The sequence below is a fragment of the Sceloporus occidentalis genome, unplaced genomic scaffold (assembly GCF_023333645.1).
Source record: "Sceloporus occidentalis isolate IW3139 unplaced genomic scaffold, rSceOcc1.0.p SCAF_6, whole genome shotgun sequence".
NCBI classification, from domain to species: domain Eukaryota; kingdom Metazoa; phylum Chordata; class Lepidosauria; order Squamata; family Phrynosomatidae; genus Sceloporus; species Sceloporus occidentalis.
In genome coordinates, this window is record NW_028316986.1 from 85,784,350 (window position 1) to 85,803,854 (window position 19,505).

Sequence of the window (19,505 nt, forward strand, 5' to 3'; positions counted from 1 at the left end):
TGGAAAGTGCTCTAATATCCATTCCCCGAATCAGCACTTACAGGATACAGGGTTTTTAATCTTCCATTTAGTTTTTGCTTGCCATTGGCAGAGGTTTTGTATGCAGGCTTGTGTTCTTCAAATAATGTTGCAGATAAACCCATATAGTCAATAAACTGGATAAATATATGTTAGCTAGAAGTCTTGAAGATCCAAAAAGCAGTTTTCTCTTTAATTTGTATTAGGAAGAGCCATAGCACATCGTAAAGTGGTGGAGAGGTTGATGCCAGGGTGGGATGTTAAACATTTTTCCCATTGTTATTCTTTTTCCCCCCAGTGCAAATTGCCATCCTTACATAGGCCAAGATCCTATACACTTTGTTGTTGTTAGCTGCGGCCAAGTGGGCTTCAGGTTATGGTGACGGAGCTCTAAAAGTCCCTATGAACCTGTAACTCCAACCCTGAGACAAGAGGACTTAAGTCATAGCAGCCTGTATATATGTTCTAATGTCTAGGACTTCTCTTAACTGCTCTTTAAAAACTTTGTTGTTATTTGACATCAAGTTGACTTTAACTTATGGTGTCACTATAAATGAAAGACCTTGTTATGATTTCTGTGAGCTCAGAGTCAAACCTGTAACCTATTTATGGCCCTTTTGCCCACAGAAGTCATGATTTGAAGGTCTTTTGGATCCCCTTTCCAGTCCTGCTGAGTTGGAGGGGATCCCTCTGACCTCCCTTTTCCAATAGCTGCCACCACCTGATGAATTATACTGATTTCCCTTAGCACCACACCAGGACTTTGCAAAGTGATTTATAGAGATACTTTCCTTTTCCAACTTAAGAAGAAGTAGCCAAAACGCAGGCATGTGAAAAGGAGTGTGAGAAAGGCAAGGTACTTTTAAATAAAACTGTATTCTAACTAAGGAATTCTAGATCACTGAATATCATTACATGTAGTACCCGCTTGTCCTACAGGGATAGAGAAATGTACAGTACTCTAGTTCTAACTAGAATCTGTCAACAAATATGGAAAACAAAAAATGTCCCACAGATTGGAAACACTGAGCATATATTCCAGTCCCCAAGAAAGGGGACAAAAGGGATTGCAGTAACCACAGGACCATTGCATTACAGCTGCCTTGAGTCCCTGTACCATGTTGACTCCCAAGTAAGATTATACCTTTTCCTGTGTCCTCTATCCTCCATGTCTGATGCCACTAAAGAAAGAAAAATGAGGAAAATATCACACATTTGAGGTTTGTCAAGAAAACCCTGTGATAGGTTCACCTTAGGCTTGCCATGAGCACACAAGGACAACAACAATTCTTCCTGAAACCATTTTTAGTCTTTGCCCTGCAGTTATGTTATTTGAAGCTTTTAACACTGAGAAATCTTTTCCCATCCTGCACACCAAGACAAGACAGCATAGCAACATAACACTATTTGAATTTGTTTTCAGAGGAAGTATTGTATTAACTTTTGAAACAAGTTTTATTGTGGAACTGTTTTTGAATTATAGTTTGTAACTTTTAAAGCTGATGTTCTTGGATTTGGAAATTCAATTGCACTGAACAGGAGAATATTTCTAAAAATGATAAATATTTTCCAGCCACAACCATAAAGAAAGGATAAATTAATTGTCTGACTGGATGAATGGTCTGCCTTAATTTCTGCCAGCTCATGTTCATAAAATATACCATGGGTCATTCTATCATTCTTTGAACGATTGTCATTAAAATCATGGCAGATTGTTCACTGGGTCAGGCTGCCCTCTTGATGCTAAATAGTCAAATAGGATTTGATGCCAAATAAGGTTAGGACGGCAATGCACTCTATTAAGAAGTACTCTTCCTTTCAGCATGGAAGAGTCTGTCAAACATATCTATAGTACTGCACAAAGAAAGTATCTTCAGACCAGTAAATGCACAGGCACTTCAACTTTTGATAGATGAGAAAAGGAATGTTTATGTTGCATTAAACATGAGCTGCTCATCATTCAAAGATAATTGAATGAGCAAGGAAGCAAAAGAAACTAGCTCCTTCAAGGAAATCCTAACAGTATTTGACGTTAGCAAGTTTTCAGAAGGTTGACTTAAAATTATTCTTTTAATTTTTGTACAGAACATACATTAAAAACAGCATATTTTATTTCTTTCTCTTCTGTTTTTGCTTTTGTCAAGTATCTTTGCAATCAGTCAGTATTTATTACACAGCAGGGATCTTAGGCCAGCTTTGCAAATACTGTTATTCTGTCAAAAGTGGTGTTCTCTGGATTGAGAGATCATTTGCACTGAACAGGAGAGTATAAAATGATACAGAAAATGCAACATTTACTGTTCACTATGTATGGAAATGGGTGTGGGAGAATATCCAGTTGAAATGTGATGTGCATCTCTGCTTTATGCTATACAAGCTTACTTAGCATAATAGTTATTGCTTCCACAAGCACTACTATTAGGCGTGAATGATAATACTATTCAGCTACAAGTCTTACTCCTATTGCTTCTTCTATGGTACAGGGCTTGGAGTTATGTTGTCAGTTTCTTCCCAAATACCAGCTGTCAGTGAACAACAATTTCTGGCTGTTGTTTGAGTGGAAGCAGAAGTATTGATCAGGATAGGATATATACCTCTTACAACCAGAACAGGAATACAACAAAACATACCTAACATCTAAGAACACAAGGCCGGCTAATTCAGTAAGCAGTCGCCATTCAGATGGCCATGGGAAGCCCCACATCTAGGACAACAAGAGTACAAAAGCATTCAGCTACTCATGCTCACCATCGTAGTCAATGGCATATTTCTGATGTTGGAGGTAATACAGAGCCATCATCCAGTCATTTATAATTCTTGTTATGTGCCTTCAAGTTGTTTCTGACTTATATCAACCCTATGGTGAACCTGTCATGAGGTTTTCTTGGCAAGATTTGTTCAGAGAGATTTCCCATTGCCTCCCTCTGGTTCTGAGAGAGTGTGACTTGCCCAAGGCTATGCAGTGGCCAAGCAGGGGTTTGAACCCTGGTCTCTAGAGTTGTAGTCCAACACTGAGATCACTACACCATACTTGCTCTTAATTTATAATTGTATCCTCTGCTAATTTGTCTCACCTCCTTTAGAAGCTACCCAAGTTAGTGGCTATCTCTACATCTTGTAGTAGCAAACTTCCTAGCTTAACTATGTGCTATGTAACGGGGGCATGCACACTCATTTTTTTGTCTCAAGGAGATGTGGATTGCTGCACATCTCTTTGCGTCATTTCACACATGCCATCGTTTCAGGTTAAAGTGGAGCTGCTTCCCTTGCTTTCAAGGAGAAGCGACAATACATAGTGATCTGAATAGATTTGGAAGCTTATTTACACTGCTGACGATACGTATCTTGCACAAAAATTTGGAAAAAGCCCGGCATCAAATATCCAGGGTTAAGTGGGGTTTTTTTGCCAGCCCCTCCCAAAACTTCATCAAATGCATTCAAGACATGTATGAACAAGAAGGATTTAACCTGGATTCATCCCAGATTAATTTCGTGGTGTGAATGGGGCCTTTGTTGTTTCGATGCATTTTGAATGGATCCAATTAAGTTGGGGGGGGGGGCTGCCAAAACTCCACTTACTCCAGGACAATCAATATTGATTTCCCCCCCTAAGTTTTTAAAAAGATTCATATCATTAGCATTGTGAATAACCAATGTGATTAGACCTGGGATAAAACTTGCATGCCTTGAACATGTTTTGAATGCATTTGCACCATCTATGCCATCTTTACTCAAGTGCTGGCATGTGTGAGCAACAAAACTCCCAGAGAGGCGCATAGATGGGGTGAATAACAGTGAGAATAACAAGCCTGGAATCAGTGGTGTTCTTGCACCAGTTGTCTTATATTTTGTGGTGTCTTGTTGTCCTTTGTGGTCATATGACATCTGGTTGCCCTGCCATAATATGGCCTTAGAATTGTCATAAATTGGGAATGATTTGAAAGCAAACAACAACAACAACAACCAATGCTGGGCAGGTAAGTGGTATGAGCTGTATGTCAACAGTGAAGTACTAGATGTACACTGAAGATGTGCAAGGGCTGCACATTTTAAAGAAGCGCATATGGCTTCAGCATCAGCAAAAACAAGGCTGTCTTTCTTCTGCTAAAAGGCTGTGCTTCTGTTAGTCTTTCAGAAGCTGCAGAAATTGCTATTTTTCTTGAACTGTTTATTATTTGATGAACTGAAGACAACAGTAAACTGAAGGATGAAAAACACTTCTCTCTAGGTTTAATAAAATCAAAGAAGTTTTGAATGACCATTTCTATCTTTTTTCTTGTTGGATAAAGTCCACCTATGTTTCCAGTGAATGTTTCCAGCTTGGCCCCTTTCACATTATGTGTCCATAACACAGTGATGCCCTCCAAGACGATGTCCTCCAATGCAGAGTGGCCAAAGGTCCTCCTTTTCAAGGACATGTCCTACATTTCAACCTTTTGTCCAGGAGAAATGCCAAAATGTCCTCCATTTGAAGCATGATTAAAAACTAAGAATTTACATTTAAATTAGGGATTTTTAGATTTTATTGGTGATTCCCTCATTTTTTTTCTTGAAGGTCCTCCATTTTGTGGTGCCTAGTCTAGGGCTAGATGTAAGGCAGGAATAATAATAATAACAACAACAATAATAATTTAATTTTTATTACTGCCTTAAAATCCTAAATAATAATAGTTGCTGGAAATAATAATAATAATAATAATAATAATAATAATAATTCCTGCCTCAAAGCCAGTCCTGAAAGGGGACACACCCAGGCGCAACTTTTGTGTATATGTGCTGACATTATCATTATTAGATTGGCAGCTACTATCACTCGGAGAACGTTTTATTCATCACCTGAGTACTGTATGAATTCAAAACAGCATTAAAGACCAGTCTCCTCCTCCTTCCATCGGGCTTACCCAGGTGGCTTTTAAATGTGAATTTTAGATGAGGAATTTTAGATGTGGATTGTTTTAATGTGTGCACGTCTCACTTGTACTTTTAAAGTGATGTGTGTTTTAAATGGGGTGTCTCAACTGATGTTGTTTGTTAACTGTTGCTGTCCCCTGCATTGAGCCATGGAGAAAGTGTGGTAATAATAATAACAACAACAACAATTCCTGCCTCAAAACCAGCCCTAAAAGAGAACACACCCAGGCACAACTTTTTTCTTTGTTTGATGTATCATCATCATCATCATCATTCCTGCCTGCAGGCCAGCCCTGAAAGGGAACACATACAGGCACGACGTGTGTGTGTTGATATTGTTATTATCATTGCCTCAAAGCCAGGCCTGAAAGGGAACACACACCCAGCCACCACTTGTGTGTATCATCATCATCATCATGACTAGCATTATATTGTTGTTGTTGTTGTTATCCTGCCTGAAAGCCAGCCTCCCCTGAGGGAACACACCCAGGCACTCCTTGTGTGTGTGTTGCTGTGTGTGTTCCAAAGAATGCCGTAAAACAAAAAGGCAGAGAGGTGAAGGGAGCCAGGGAGGAGGCCTGCGGGGCCTGGGGCGGTCACATGACCACCGGGGCCTAGGCGCGGAGGCCCTGACTGGGCCTCTTCCTCCTCCTGCTGCTGCTGCTGCTGCTGCTGCTGAGGCCGACGACGATGGCTCCAACGGTCGCCCATCTCCTGCTGCTCCTGCTGGGGGCCTCCTCCTCGTCTTCCCGCTACGAAGCCAGCTGGGAGTCCCTGGACTCCAGGCCTCTCCCGGAGTGGTTCGACGGCGCCAAGCTGGGCCTCTTCATCCACTGGGGGCTCTTCTCGGTGCCCAGCTTCGGGAGCGAGTGGTTCTGGTGAGACTCCAGGCAGGGCTGCCTCCACACCAGCGGAGACTGGAGGGAGAACCCGGCTCGGCACCGCTCTCACTCTTGCTCTGGCTCGTCGTGGCTATGGAATTCTGGGAGTTGGAGTTTATTAGGGTTTCGCTTTTGTTTTTCGACTCTCAGGGAGATCGGGTGTCCTCCTCCTCCTCCTCCTCCTCCTCCTCCTCCTCAGCCTTCAGCCCACAATTTCTTCCTTTCTGAACATCTCTGAGAATGCATGGATCTACTTTCGTAGGAGTGTTCCTACTTCAGGGTGACCAGACGCGTCCTCCTTTTGCAGGACATGCCTCCCTTTTTAGCCCTCTGTCCGGGAGGAACCCCCAAATGTCCTCCATTTGGAGCAGAGTAAAGAGCATGACTTTACACACACACACACACTCTTTTAGCTCAGGGTGTCCAGATTTCCCCTCCTTTTCCAGCTCATGTTCTTCTGTCCAGGAGGAATTCCAAAGTGTCCTCCATTTGGGGCAGGACTAAGAAGCACGAATTTATTATCTCTGAGTGTTTTTAGCCTTTACTTGGCCCTGCCCTCCATTTTGCAGTGCCTTGTCCTCCTTGGCAGGTGGACATCTGGCCTCCCTGTCTTGTCATCTCTTTTCGCCCAAGCCTCCTTGCCCATTGACTGAGAACCAGTTGCTGAAGGCACAAAATTGTTGTTGTTGTTAAGCATCCTGGAATCAACCCTGACTCATGGCGACCCTATGGATGAGACACCTCCAAGACCCCCTGTCCTCCATTGCTCTCCTCAGGTCCTGCAAATTCAAGCCCATGACTTAGAATCTTAGAGCTGGAAGAGACCCCAAGAAGGGCCCTGATCCAGTCCAACCCCCTTCTGCCATGCAGGAACTCTCAACCAAAGCATCCCCCAAGACAGATGGCCATCCAGCCTCTGTTTAAAGACCTCCAAGGGGGGAGACTCCACCAGCCTCCGGGGAAGGAGTGTGTTCCACTGTTGAACACAAGCTGTGGTCTAAATAAATATGCAGTGCTTTTAAAAGACTGGACTGATGGAAAGAGAGTTGACCAGGAGGCTGAGACCAAGCGAAGTAGGAAGATAGGGGACAGGTACACTTAGTATCTATTGGAAGATGGACAAAGAACTATGGAGAATACTGAAGACTTTTGTTGTCATTGTGTGCCTTCAGATCCTTTCTGATTTATGGCAACCCTGGGGCGACCCTGTCACAAGGTCCTCTGGGGCTGAGAGTGTATGACGCACCCAAGATTTCTGTGGCTGAGCAGGAAAGTTATTTATTTCATTTTTATGTCGCCTTTCTCCCAAAAAGGGACTCAAGGTGTCTGACAAGATAAAACACCTAAAAACAATTAAAAATAACACAGTTAAAACAGTATAACATTAAGATTAAAACATACGAAAGTTAAAACACATACTCGAATACAGGTACTCCATATAAAAGCCACCTTGCCATGATTTTAAAAAGTCCACCTGCATAAAAATGTTTTTACTCGCTGGCAGAAGGCCAGCAGGGCGGAAGGGGGTCCCAGAGGGTGGGGACAAAGGCTCTCTCTCATGTCCTCACCAGGCAAGCCTGTGATGGTCACAGGACCAAGAGAAAGCCTTCTCCTGAAGGTCTTAGAGCTCTAGCAGGTTAGTATGGGGAGATACGGTCTCTCAAATAGTCTGTACCCAAGCCGTTGAGGGCTTTATTGGTCATGACCAGCACTTTGAATTGTGCCCAGAAATGAACCGGTAGCCAGTGAAGCTGTTTGAACATGCGAGTTACATGCTCCCTGGAACTGGCTCCGGTCAGCAATCTGGCTGCAGCATTTTGAACCCATTGAAATTTCTGAACAATTTTCAAAGGCAGCTCCATGTAGAGTGCATTACAGTAGTCCAAATGGGATGTCATCAAGGCATGTGTCACCATGGTCAGATCTGACATCGCAAGGAATGAGTGCAGCTGGTGTACAAGTTTCAACTGTGCAAATGCACTCTTGGCCACTGCTGAAATCTGGGCAACCAAGCTCAGAGTGGAATCCAGGAGCACACCCAAGCTGCGAGACTGAGATTTCGGGGGGAGTGTAACCCCATCCAGCTCAGGCACAGACCCAATTCTCTGATCTGCCTTAACAACTGATCAGGAGCACCTCGTTCTTGTCTGGATTAAGCATCAATTTGTTTGCCCTCATCCAGTCCATTACTGACAGGATACACTGGTTCAGTACAGAGACAGCTTCCTTGGAGTCAGATGGAAAGGAGGGATAGAGCTTGGTGTCATCTGCATACTGGTGACACTGCAGCCCAAAACTCCAGATCACCTCTCCTAGCTGTTTCATGTAGATGTTGAATAACATGGGGACCAGAACAGAACCATGAGGGGCCAGGAGGTTGAACAGGAGTCCCTACCACCACCACCTGAGTTTGCCTCTCCAAAAAGGACTGAAGCCACTGTAAGACAGTGTCCCCCAAGTCCCATGCTAGAGAGGCGGCCCAGAAGGATACCATGGCTGATGGTATCAAAAGCCACTGTGAAATCCAGCAGGACCAACAAGGACGGGGAGAGAAAAGAAAGCAGGCAGAGACATTCCTCCTGTCCAGTTCCCTGCGCAGACCATCTACCAAGACGACCAAAGATGTCTCTCTCATAGCCAGGTCTGAAGCCAGATCGAAATGAATCTCGATAATCTGTTTCATCCAGAAATCCCTGGAGCTGGGAGGCCATCACTTGCTCCAGAACCCTGCCCTTGAAAATGACCTCTGATCTCAAATCATAATCCAATGCTCAGACCACTACACTGTGCTGGCTTTCACTGAAGACATGTCGTAAAGCCTTGTCTAAAGCTAGATTTGTTCTTGAATCTTTACTACATACAGCCAAGTTTTCAGTTTTTTAAGAGAATGTGAAACTTGCACCACTAATTCTTGTTGAGAGGCTACCTTAAGAGTCTCCGGTTGTTTCTAGTTTTGCCTTAGATATTGGCCTTGCACTTGAGTATGGTAAACCAATGATGTCCCAATTGCGCATATGTTTAGGGAAGCTTTTTGGTTCTATTACTTGGGATGGTTTTACTACTTGGTGTGCAGATACTAAGGATGTTTTCCTTTGCAGGTGGTACTGGCAGAAAGAAAAGAGAGAACCTTACGTAACGTTTATGAAGAAAAACTACCGTCCTGGATTCACTTATGAAGATTTTGCCCCTTTGTTTACAGCTGAGTTTTTTGATGCTAACCAATGGGCAGACATTTTGAGGGCTTCTGGTGCCAAATATGTTGTTTTGACTTCAAAACATCATGAAGGTAAATTGAATGCTTTGTCCCACAGACCTTTTATTGCTTTTAGCAGAGGAAAGCCTAGATAGGACTTCCTTATTCAGCTGCTTAGAATATAACAATTTCATTGTATAGCTACATGCGAAATTTTGTTGTTGTTGCATGCCTTCAAGTTGTTTCTGACTTACGGTGACCTGAAGTCAAACCTATTATAGGATTTTTTTGGCAAGTTTCTTCAGAGGGGGTTTGCGATTGTCATCCTCTGAGGCTAAGAGAGGCACACAGTGGGTTTCCATGGCTGAGCCAGGATTTGAACTCTGGTTTTCCAGTGTCCTAGTCCAATGTCCAAATCATTGCACCATGCAAATAGGTCAGTGATAATAGTGATTGGTCATGCTATCCTTTCTCAAAGGTGGATGGTGTAGAAGGCTGGTCACATTTCATCCTCATAACTTCAAATTTATATTGAGAGAGTGATTGGTCTACTGCTCTCTTTTGTGTCTAATGGATGCATAGAGATTCAAATTTAGATCTTCTTGTGTCATGACTAGTGTTTTCCCCACACTATCAAGCTGCTTCCTCCATCCTCGTTGTTGTGTTAAACTTACGTTCAAGTTATTTCTAACTTCTGACGCCCCTAAGGTGAACCTGTCGTGGGATTTTTTTTTTGGGGGGGGAAGATGTAATTGGAGGGGGTTTGGAGGAGGTTAGTGTGTGAATTGCCTAAGGTCACCCAGTGGATTTCTATGGCTGGACGGGATTTAAACCCTTGTCTTCTGGAGTCCTAGTCCAACATTCAGATGACTAAACCGCACTGGCTCTCTCTGCTCTATCATACTTTTTTCCTCCTCCGGGTGTATTTTTGGGTGTAGTCTAGAACTGTCAGATTGCTTTTCTGTGTATTCTACCCAACAGGAATGTCAAACAAAGGTGCATGAAATATTTACAATGCTTTCATTATAAATCATCACCATTCTCCGCATTTTCATTTTCTAGGTTTTACTCTGTGGGGATCAAAATATTCATGGGCGTGGAATGCTGTTGATGTTGGACCAAGACGAGACATTGTCGCCGAGTTAGCATCATCCATTAGAAAGAAGACTGACTTACACTTTGGGCTGTACCATTCCCTGTTTGAATGGTTCAATCCTCTCTTTCTTGATGATGCTGCCAGTGTGTTCATGAAAAACCAGTTTCCAGTTCACAAGACACTCCCAGAGTTGTATGAACTTGTGAACCAGTACCATCCAGAGATCCTGTGGTCAGATGGAGATGGTGATGCCCCAGACACTTACTGGAACAGTACTGGCTTTCTAGCATGGCTTTATAATGACAGGTATTTTTCTTTCTCATGGGGAGTCACATATTTAAACTTAATGTAAAGAAAAGACTGTGCCTTAATGGTGCTTTTCTTACACACACACACACACACATATTGATTTTCTCATTGCATAGTCTTTAGTCCTCTTTGCATTTACCTGGGAGTAAGTCACATTGAATTCACTGGAACTTTTTTTTTTGAGGGCATGTAGGATTGTACTGTTAAGGATGAGTTGGTGATACAGCTTCTAAGTTAGTTATGTTCAATGTCATCTTGAGAAAGAGAGTGGGAGGGAGGGAGAATGAGTTATTTTATACTATTTCCTTTCTGCTTTAGAATGTCTCTTGTGAGTGCTAACAAGAAGAATGAAACTATAAATAATTTTAAGCAGTACTTGCACAACATTACAGTAAAGTAACAGAAGAAAACAGAAAGAATTATTCAACACTAGAGATACCAAAAAACCACTGTCAGCAATCTAGCTGAACTACTTGATGTATGCAGTAGGGTTGTCTTGCTAGCAATTACCAGAAGGGAAAGATGTTTGTCTATTTATGAATCTTTATTTCCCATAGCCAATGATGAAAGATCCCTGCAAGCCTGGGATTCTGGGCTGCAAGCACTATATATCAATAATGTGTTTGACATTTTCCAGCCCTGTTCGGGACATAGTTGTAACAAATGATCGCTGGGGAGCTGGCACAATTTGTAAACATGGAGGATATTATACTTGTGCTGATCGATACAATCCAGGACACCTTTTGTTTCATAAGTGGGAAAACTGTATGACAATCGACAAACTGTCATGGGGATACCGGAGGAATGCGCAGTTGAGTGACTACCTGACAATTGAAGAGCTCATAAAGGTAAAATGGGACAAAGACAGATTTAGGTAATTAAGTGTGAGTTGTCTGTCCTTCAGTTTTTAAGAAAATAACCAGAGTTTGGTCTCTTTCTCTTTGTCTATGTATATATTATAACAACCTAAAAGTTTAAAGTTATTTGCGTTGTAATGTTGGGATAATTTACATACACACTCCTTTTCTTTCTTGCACATCCTTAGTCACTTCTAATGTTCCATCTTATCATCTCTTCCAGCAATTTCTACCTGTTATAATCATATTTATGCTGTTCCTAGATCTGGTGCATGTGTTTAATTGTTTGTATCATGTGGAAAAGAAATTAAAAATGTAAACTGGAAATGCAGGTGATCTACATGTCTGTTCAACCAGATTTCTTATAAAGCTTCATCTTGCACAGAATGCAATGACCTGTTTCTTGGTATATATAGGAAGGTGAAGTTAAGGGGGGGGAAACGCAGCCAGTCATTTTCAGTAACAGCACTAGCTCTGGCCCAGTTTACATTTCTGAACTCATCTGTTACTGTTCTTCGTGGCCTATATGTGCCATATCTATTCCTGTTGTTGTAGTAGCAAAAATATTAATAAGCTTCCTTTCTCCCAAAATTGGGACTCAGAATGGCTTTGTATATGCTTCTTCCATAGTTAAGTTCACCTGACAGTGCCCTACTTTGTGTTTTTCCCTTTCCTGGGAATTGGTCAGCCTTGTCAAGAAATTGGGGAAATAACTTCCTTGAGGAAAGCGGCAATAAAAAGTAGAAAGTACTGTCATGGCTCAGTGCTATGGAATTTTGGGATATATAGTTTTGTGAGTTATTTATCTTCCTTGGTCAGAGAGCTCTGGTGCCACAACAAACTACAAATCACAGGATTCCATAGCACTGAACCATGGCAGTAAAAGCAGCGTCAAAATGCATTACGTTTCAGTGTGGCAGCAGCCTTAGACTTAGTAGATGTATTTTAGCTTTCATTTGTGCTTTTAAATCTTTCAGGTTTTAATAATTTTATGAGATACTATTGCAAGCCAACTTCCACACTAGAAAGGATGGCATACAAGCACTTTATAATTAAAATCTCTTGTACCATCTTTTAAAAATAAAATGCCTTTGTTAACTCAGGGAGGTGTTACAGGGTTCTGAAGGATACTTCCTGAGAAAGTCCCTCCCTTAAGGCCCTCTCTCTGTCCTTATGACCACGGGTCTTAGCCATGGCCTTTTGATTAAATAATTTATTAAAATCCAAAAGGAGACACATGAAGTAAAATAACTTGCCTTAAGAGGAGAGATATAGGACTAGGAGTTATCTACATTGTAGCGAGCAGAAGAGAGCAGTTAGTTTTCTGGACTCTGTTATTTTGCTGCCACAAACTAACTGAGTGCAGCTACACTGTAGAAATAATGTTTGATACTACCTCAAGTGGAAACCTGGGATTTGTAGTTTTGCAAGGTGTGGTGTCTCAGAAAACTACAAAGCCCAGGATTCTGGCACCATAGCAGTTAAAGTAGTGTCAAACAGCATTATGCCTACTGTGCAGATGCACCCCTAGTCAGCCATGCATAGTGCAAATGAAAGAGTCAGCATGGTGTAGTGACTGTGACCCTGGAGAACAGGGTTCGATTCCTGCTCAGTCATGAAGCCCACTGGTGACCCTGGGCAAGTCACATGCTCTCAGCCTCAGGGGAAGGCAATGTGGGCAAACATCCTCTGAACAAATCTTGCCAAGAAAACCCCATTTGGTTGACCAGCCGAATCTTGTTTGAACCTAGAGCAGAGATGAACATTGTTTTGTTCTCTAAATGTTAGATTATAACCCCCATCACCCATAAACAGTTATGGGAATTGCATTGCAGCAACATCTGGAAGCCCATATATACCATCCTGATATATAGTAAAGCTCTGGCATTGCCATACAGAAATATGAATTTAGTCCTACTAGCCGATATCAATACACTGGTTGGAATCCTGTTGGGGACCTAGTTTTGGGAATTAGAATTGGGCAGTTATGTATTGTCCATATTCAGCAAGGTGTTGCTGTGGTGGCTCCTGCAGGGGAGCCAGCAAAGTGCATACTGGTGTATTGATACCATCGTTTATTGGGACCCTCGCTAGAGAGTGCCAGAATGCATAGGTAGAGCCTGATACACACTGGGACACTCTTACCAATGTCCCGTTACACATCTTCACGATCAGCTATAAGGTTTCTTAGTGCCTCTGCTATGTAGCTAAGCATATGTAAAGTTTCATAATGTACACCATTATAGAGGATTCTAGCTTCTGTCTTTAAAATGTTTTAGACTTTAGATAGCTGTGTGTGGTTTATTTTTAAATTTTCTCTTCCCTTAATAATTTCAGGAACTTGTAGAAACAGTATCATGTGGGGGAAATCTCTTGGTGAATGTTGGGCCTACTCATGATGGTCGCATTCCTGTCATTTTTGAAGAGCGCCTGAAACAAATGGGGACTTGGCTGGCAATAAATGGGGAAGCTATTTTCAACACTAAACCTTGGAGAGCCCAGAATGATAGTTCCACCCCAGGAGTATGGTAAATCCATGGAACGAACAAACAAGCAAAAATAAATAAATAAATAAATAATTGCAGAACATATGATGCCAATGATTACAGGGATTACTGTATAGGATTACAGATTTAGGTTACAATCCTAAATATCCTTACAGGGAGGTAAGGACCATTGAAAATAAGCATGCATAATATTTCATGGTGCAGCTGTCACTTTAATGTGTGTGTTTCAGTGCTTGTAGGAGGGATCTTTTGGGCAAAGAAATAGGTGTTGTATCTGAAAATTACATAAAAGATGAAGATTAGTAGTCCAGATTTTCTCATTTTCCTATTTGGTTTGGCTTGGAATTTGCACACATATAAATGCTTCAAGGTTATAGCTATTGCTTAATGGTTTAAAGTAGCCTGCTCAAAGTGGTGGTTCTGAACTGGTGCCATTCTGTGGGCTATTGGGTGCTCATCCATGCAAGTTTACAGCAAAGAAACAGTTGTTGCCAATAGGCACAATTATGGGGCCAGCCCCTGGCACAGTGAAGTAAAAATTCTTCTAACCCACCATATCAGATATCATAAGCACTAGTTTAAAGGAATTTTAAGTATAATGTGCCAGACACAGTAATGAAATTATTTCCCACATTCCACATGTGTTTTATTTTTATATGTTATCTCTCCAAATCTGAATACAAGGGGCATTAACCATTGTGACCTACTCTTAAACTGTATTCACAGTTAATATGGAAGAAGTGCAGCCTGTTAATTTCAAGTGGGCTTATGTAGATCAGCTAAGTAATGATAGAGGTTCAGGATAGAGTGGGACCTCAGTATCTGTGGGAGATCTGTTCCAGACCCCCCCTGCAGATACAAAAATCCATGCATGCTCAAGTCCCGTTGTCCCCAATGGTGGTGTGTGCACGCTGCCACACTGCCATTAGGGACAACAAGACTAAAGCCCTGTTGTTCCTAATGGCTGTGCGGCTGTGTGTACATGCCGCCACTGGGGACAATGGGGGCTATCCCTAATGGCAGCACAGCCACGTGCACGCACCACCATTGGGGACAACGGGTTTACTGGCCATGGATGCTGAAATCTGCGGATGGCAAGTCCGCAGATACCAAAGTCCCAGTATATTTTGTTGAAACCACTAGATGTATTAATATGGGTGGCCATTTGCCACAAACAACAATACCTACCAGTTCATATATTACAGATGAGTATCCTTACCTGTGAAAGCCAGCATGGTACAGTGGTTTGAACACTGGACTATGAATCTGGAGAGTGATTTCAGTCACAGTTGGATTCTACTCTTACAGAGCTATCTGTTACCAGGCTGCCATGTAGGAAGGATCTAGAATGACCTTTATATGTTTTATTATTCAAGTTTTATGATTTTATTAATGTGTGTTGACATTACTTGTAAGTTGCCCTGGACAGTTTATAGCCTGAATTGTTGTCTATATAATGTATAAATACTTGTTTCTTTTTACCAGGTACACTTTCAAACCAAAAGAAGGCATTCTATATGCTATTTTCCTTAACTGGCCAGATTCAGGAACGTTAGTGCTTGGTGAACCAAAGGGTATTATTGGAAAGACAAAGGTAAGGGGTATTTGCCTATTCAGGGACTGCAGGGCTTGAAAGAAACACTGTCAAGCATGACTTATATATAACAATGTAGACATTATTATTATTTGAAGTATTTACACAATAGTTTCTGAGGAAAGGAATAAATGAGAAATAAGTTATTTCACTGAGCAATAACTTTTAGGCCATCCCAGACCATAGAAAAACACTACTGTGCAAGAGCGCATAAAAGGTTCATCACACTGCTGCACAATAAGATTCCAAAGAACCCAGGGCATCTTCTGCCATCTCCCCATGTGCTGAAATAATATTAATTTCATTTATTATTTATTTATTTCATTTGGGAAATTAGTTCCAGAATTGACACAGCACAAGGGACAATTTTGTATCAGAAGTTACTGGAGTTTTCTCACTGATAGACATCATGTTAGGAAGCAGATCTCAGTGGCTCTTAGACAATGAAGAACTTCATGTTTCAGCAACTTTTGAATCTTAACATACTGCTTGTCAATATGTAGCGTAAAAGGCATGAAAACTCTTCTTGAGGTTATAGTTATGGCTAAGTATCCATGCAGTGTGCCTAGTGTCATCAATCACTTTCAGTGTGTGCAGTAAACACATTTATGGGAGAATCACTGTGACTGCATCTATTACAGTATCATGCCCCATAATTTCCTTCTGTGCAAGCTGTAAGTTCAAAATAGGATCAAATCATAGCCCTTGTTTCAGAAGATGAATGGCTTAGCACAAAAACTTGGATACCCATGCTGATATAGTTCCAGGGAATTCAACAACAAAAGATAGCAATGACAGTGCACATACATGACTTATGTATAGGTGGGTTGGATTTAGAAATGTCTAAAACCACTGACCCTAAATGAATACAGTATCAGGGATGCTACAGCAGTATATTGTACTCTCTGCATTTGTATTTTGATATGGGAGAAAGTTGTTGGCTGTCAGCCATCCATGTCTCAAATATATGATGCTGTGTGTGTGCATGTGAACACCTTTTCCCTCTTAACTTTTTCATGCCTATGGTGTTGCCATAACTATTCCAACAGAAGTACGGGATCTTGGCCAATACAGCCTCAGCTGGGGAAATTCAGAAAAACATAACTTAGAAATCTACATGGATGGGCTTTATAATTCAATATGCAGTATTAAACTGAAAACCAGTCTTTGTATTGTAACTTCGATCAAAGTGTTCACCAATGCACTGGTGAGCATCACGTTCTTACACTGTGTCATTAACACAGTACTTAGAATTCAGAGACATAGCCATGTTAGTCTGGAATATCAGTATGCAAAGAGATCTTTCAGCACCTTTGAGATTAAATGTGCAAAAGTTGTAGCATGAGCTTTTGTAGACTTGGGGCCAAAACAGATGGCTGAAAAAAGCCTGCTTCTTGGTGACATTGGACAGTGGCGTTTACACACCACAGGCTCCGATGACTCCCGGAAGCCAGCATGAAGCTGCCCAGCTGCCCAAACACAGGTGGCTTCAAGGAACTCTGGTGGTGCAACATTTATATGCTGCACACCACCGGAGCGGCTTGAAGCTGCCTTTAGGCTGCAGCGGAACTGCAAAAGCCAGTTTTTTTCCAGTCCAAAAAGGAGTGATCTTTGCCACTACTTTTTGGGTTGGCTTCAAGGCGGATGGCCCCAGTCCATCTTCTTCAAGCCAACCCTTCTTGTCAATCTGTTTTGCCCCTTGGTCTATTTCTCCATGCATTGCTTCTTTCATACAAATAATCTCAAAGTTGTTACAAGATCCCTTTGCATACTGTAGTTAGATTTGGTGTGCCCACAATTGCTAGCTTGAAATTTACAAATATGATAAAACCTATGTTGCAAGGTGATACTTACCAAGTCCCTGTTGAATAAGTAGGTTTACTTGGTGTGCATTTAAGGCCACAGGTCACAAAGAAAGCATGACAGTCCGAAATTAGAATCAGGCAAAGGGGGCATTCTGATATCTGGGTCCTCCTTCTTATTCTAAGCTGTGCTCAGAGAAACTGAACAGCCATTTACTATTTGGGAGGTGTGTACAACTCTTTTCTTAGAATTACATTAGAATTCATTGCCTTTTTGTTTCAACACTTCTTTGAACCATTTCTCCTGTTTAATAACAGCATTTCAATTTCAGGTGACACTGCTAGGATATGCAAAACCACTGCCATGGGTCTCTTTGGTGGGGAAAGGAATGATGGTGGCTATACCTCAGTTATCATTTATTAAGTTCCCATATCAGTGGGGCTGGACTCTAGAACTGACTCATGCTTATTAGTCAGCAACAGACTTTGATCTTATCATCATAGATGATATCATATCATAAGTGGATAATAAGTCCTCAACCACTATGGGGCACAGGTCCTCAAATGGGACACGGTGATTAACCTGAAACAGGAAAGATGTGACACATTGATCTTCATCCTTATCCAGCTTTTCCTGACATCTTTCAAAGAGAGCCCACATGAAATACTTATGTACTGATCAAGACTGAGCAAGAAATAGAGGTAAATCAATAATGTGCCATAATTTTAGATGTTCACAAAAGGAAGAAGCGGAAAATTAAAGTATGCATAGTGTTAGGACTGCTGCAGAATCTTTCAGAGTTTGGGTACCTTTGCTCCACTCCTGAATTTTGAAATAAACTTGGCACACAGAATGTTTGTATATTGAAATTTAGGTTTGTTTCTTTAAAAATACAAGTGCTGATACAACTGATGTAATGCATGACAAACAATACATGTTGAGTCTCCCTTGTCTGAAATGCTCGGGACTGTAATGCTTGGCACCAGAGGTACTGTTGCCCCTCCTTTCTCGTGAACTTGAGGTTCGCTGTCTTCAATATGCATGTAGGGACGACCTCCGTAATTTTCAATGGGGTGCACCCCGCACAAGCCCTATGGGGCTTGAATATTATCGAGTCTGTTTTTGTGTGCGTGGGGGTCCAGAATGCATCCCCCATGAAAATGGAGGGCCATCTGTATTTTGGGAGACCTGTATTTGCATATATGCCCATAATGGGATCCAAGTCTAAACACAAAATTTACTTCTGTTTAATATACATCTTATACACATAGCCTGAAGGTAATTTTATACAATAATTTTGTGAATTATTTCATAAAATAGTTTTTTGCAATCCTGTACACCAAGTTTATGTACACTGAACCAACAGGAAGCAAAGATGTCACTATCTCAGCTACCCATGAAAAAGGTTTTGGTTTTGGAATTTTTCAGATTTCAGAATTCTGGGTAAGGGAGACTCAGCCTGTACAACTCTTCTTGTAACTTCTTGTCTACACAGAAGTTAAAGTTTCATGAGATTCAGTGGACCTTGCTCCTGAGAGTTTCTGTGACTACAGCCTTAGTCTTACCAGAAGCAATGAAATTTGATTACACCTACTGTAACTCCCTTCTTTAGTTGAAATGAGTATCATAGAACCACAGAGGTGAAGGGGTCTGTAGGGGCAGGTAGCCCAGCCACCTGTTAGAATATACAACCAAAGTTCTCAAGAAATGTTCATCCAACCTGTATTTAAAGACCCAAAAAGAAAGGTCCACCAGTGAAGCAGTCCAGTCCATTGTTGAACAGCACTTGTTGAGATGGATTTTATTTTTATTTTTTTGTAATTTGAGTTTGCCAGTTCATGTTCTAGTCCCTAAAACAGAAGAAAACAAGCTGGCTCCATCTTCAAAATAATATCCCTTCAAATACTAAAGATGGCTATTGTATCACCTTTCTCTTCTCCAAGCTGTATATACCCAACTCGATAAGCTATTCCTCATATGGCTTGATTTCCACACGTTTTACTACGTTGGTCATGTACCTTTGGACACTGTCCAGCTTGCCAATATCCTTCTTGAACTGTGGTGCCCCAGTCTGGATACAGTGTTCCAGGTGAGGGTTACCATCTGAACAGAGTGGGACTGTTACTTCCCTCTGTCTGGGGACACTATACTCTCAATGCAGTCTAAAATTGCATTGGCTTTTTTAGCCGCTGTATCACTGTACAAACAGGCCAAAATAAAGCTGCTTTGGGTCACTTAGGAGGTATGCTGTTTAAATGACACACCCATCTTAAGAGGCCAGAAGCTGCACTAAAGGTGCGCTCCAGTCCTTAGGACTGGAGCGTGGCTTTGGTGCA

The 19,505-nt window shown here is 41.6% G+C and overlaps 1 protein-coding gene across 1 annotated transcript; it reads left to right on the forward strand.

Annotated features, from left to right (window-relative positions):
• The first annotated feature begins 5,616 nt into the window (after window positions 1-5,616).
• Window positions 5,617-18,120, forward strand: FUCA2 (alpha-L-fucosidase 2). Its single transcript, XM_089530258.1, has 7 exons — window positions 5,617-5,807; window positions 8,909-9,096; window positions 10,066-10,405; window positions 11,046-11,256; window positions 13,603-13,793; window positions 15,258-15,366; window positions 17,501-18,120. Exons 1-7 carry the CDS (start codon window positions 5,620-5,622, stop codon window positions 17,639-17,641), a joined length of 1,368 nt encoding a protein of 455 aa, XP_089386384.1. The 5' UTR covers window positions 5,617-5,619; the 3' UTR covers window positions 17,642-18,120.
• Window positions 18,121-19,505: the final 1,385 nt, after the last annotated feature.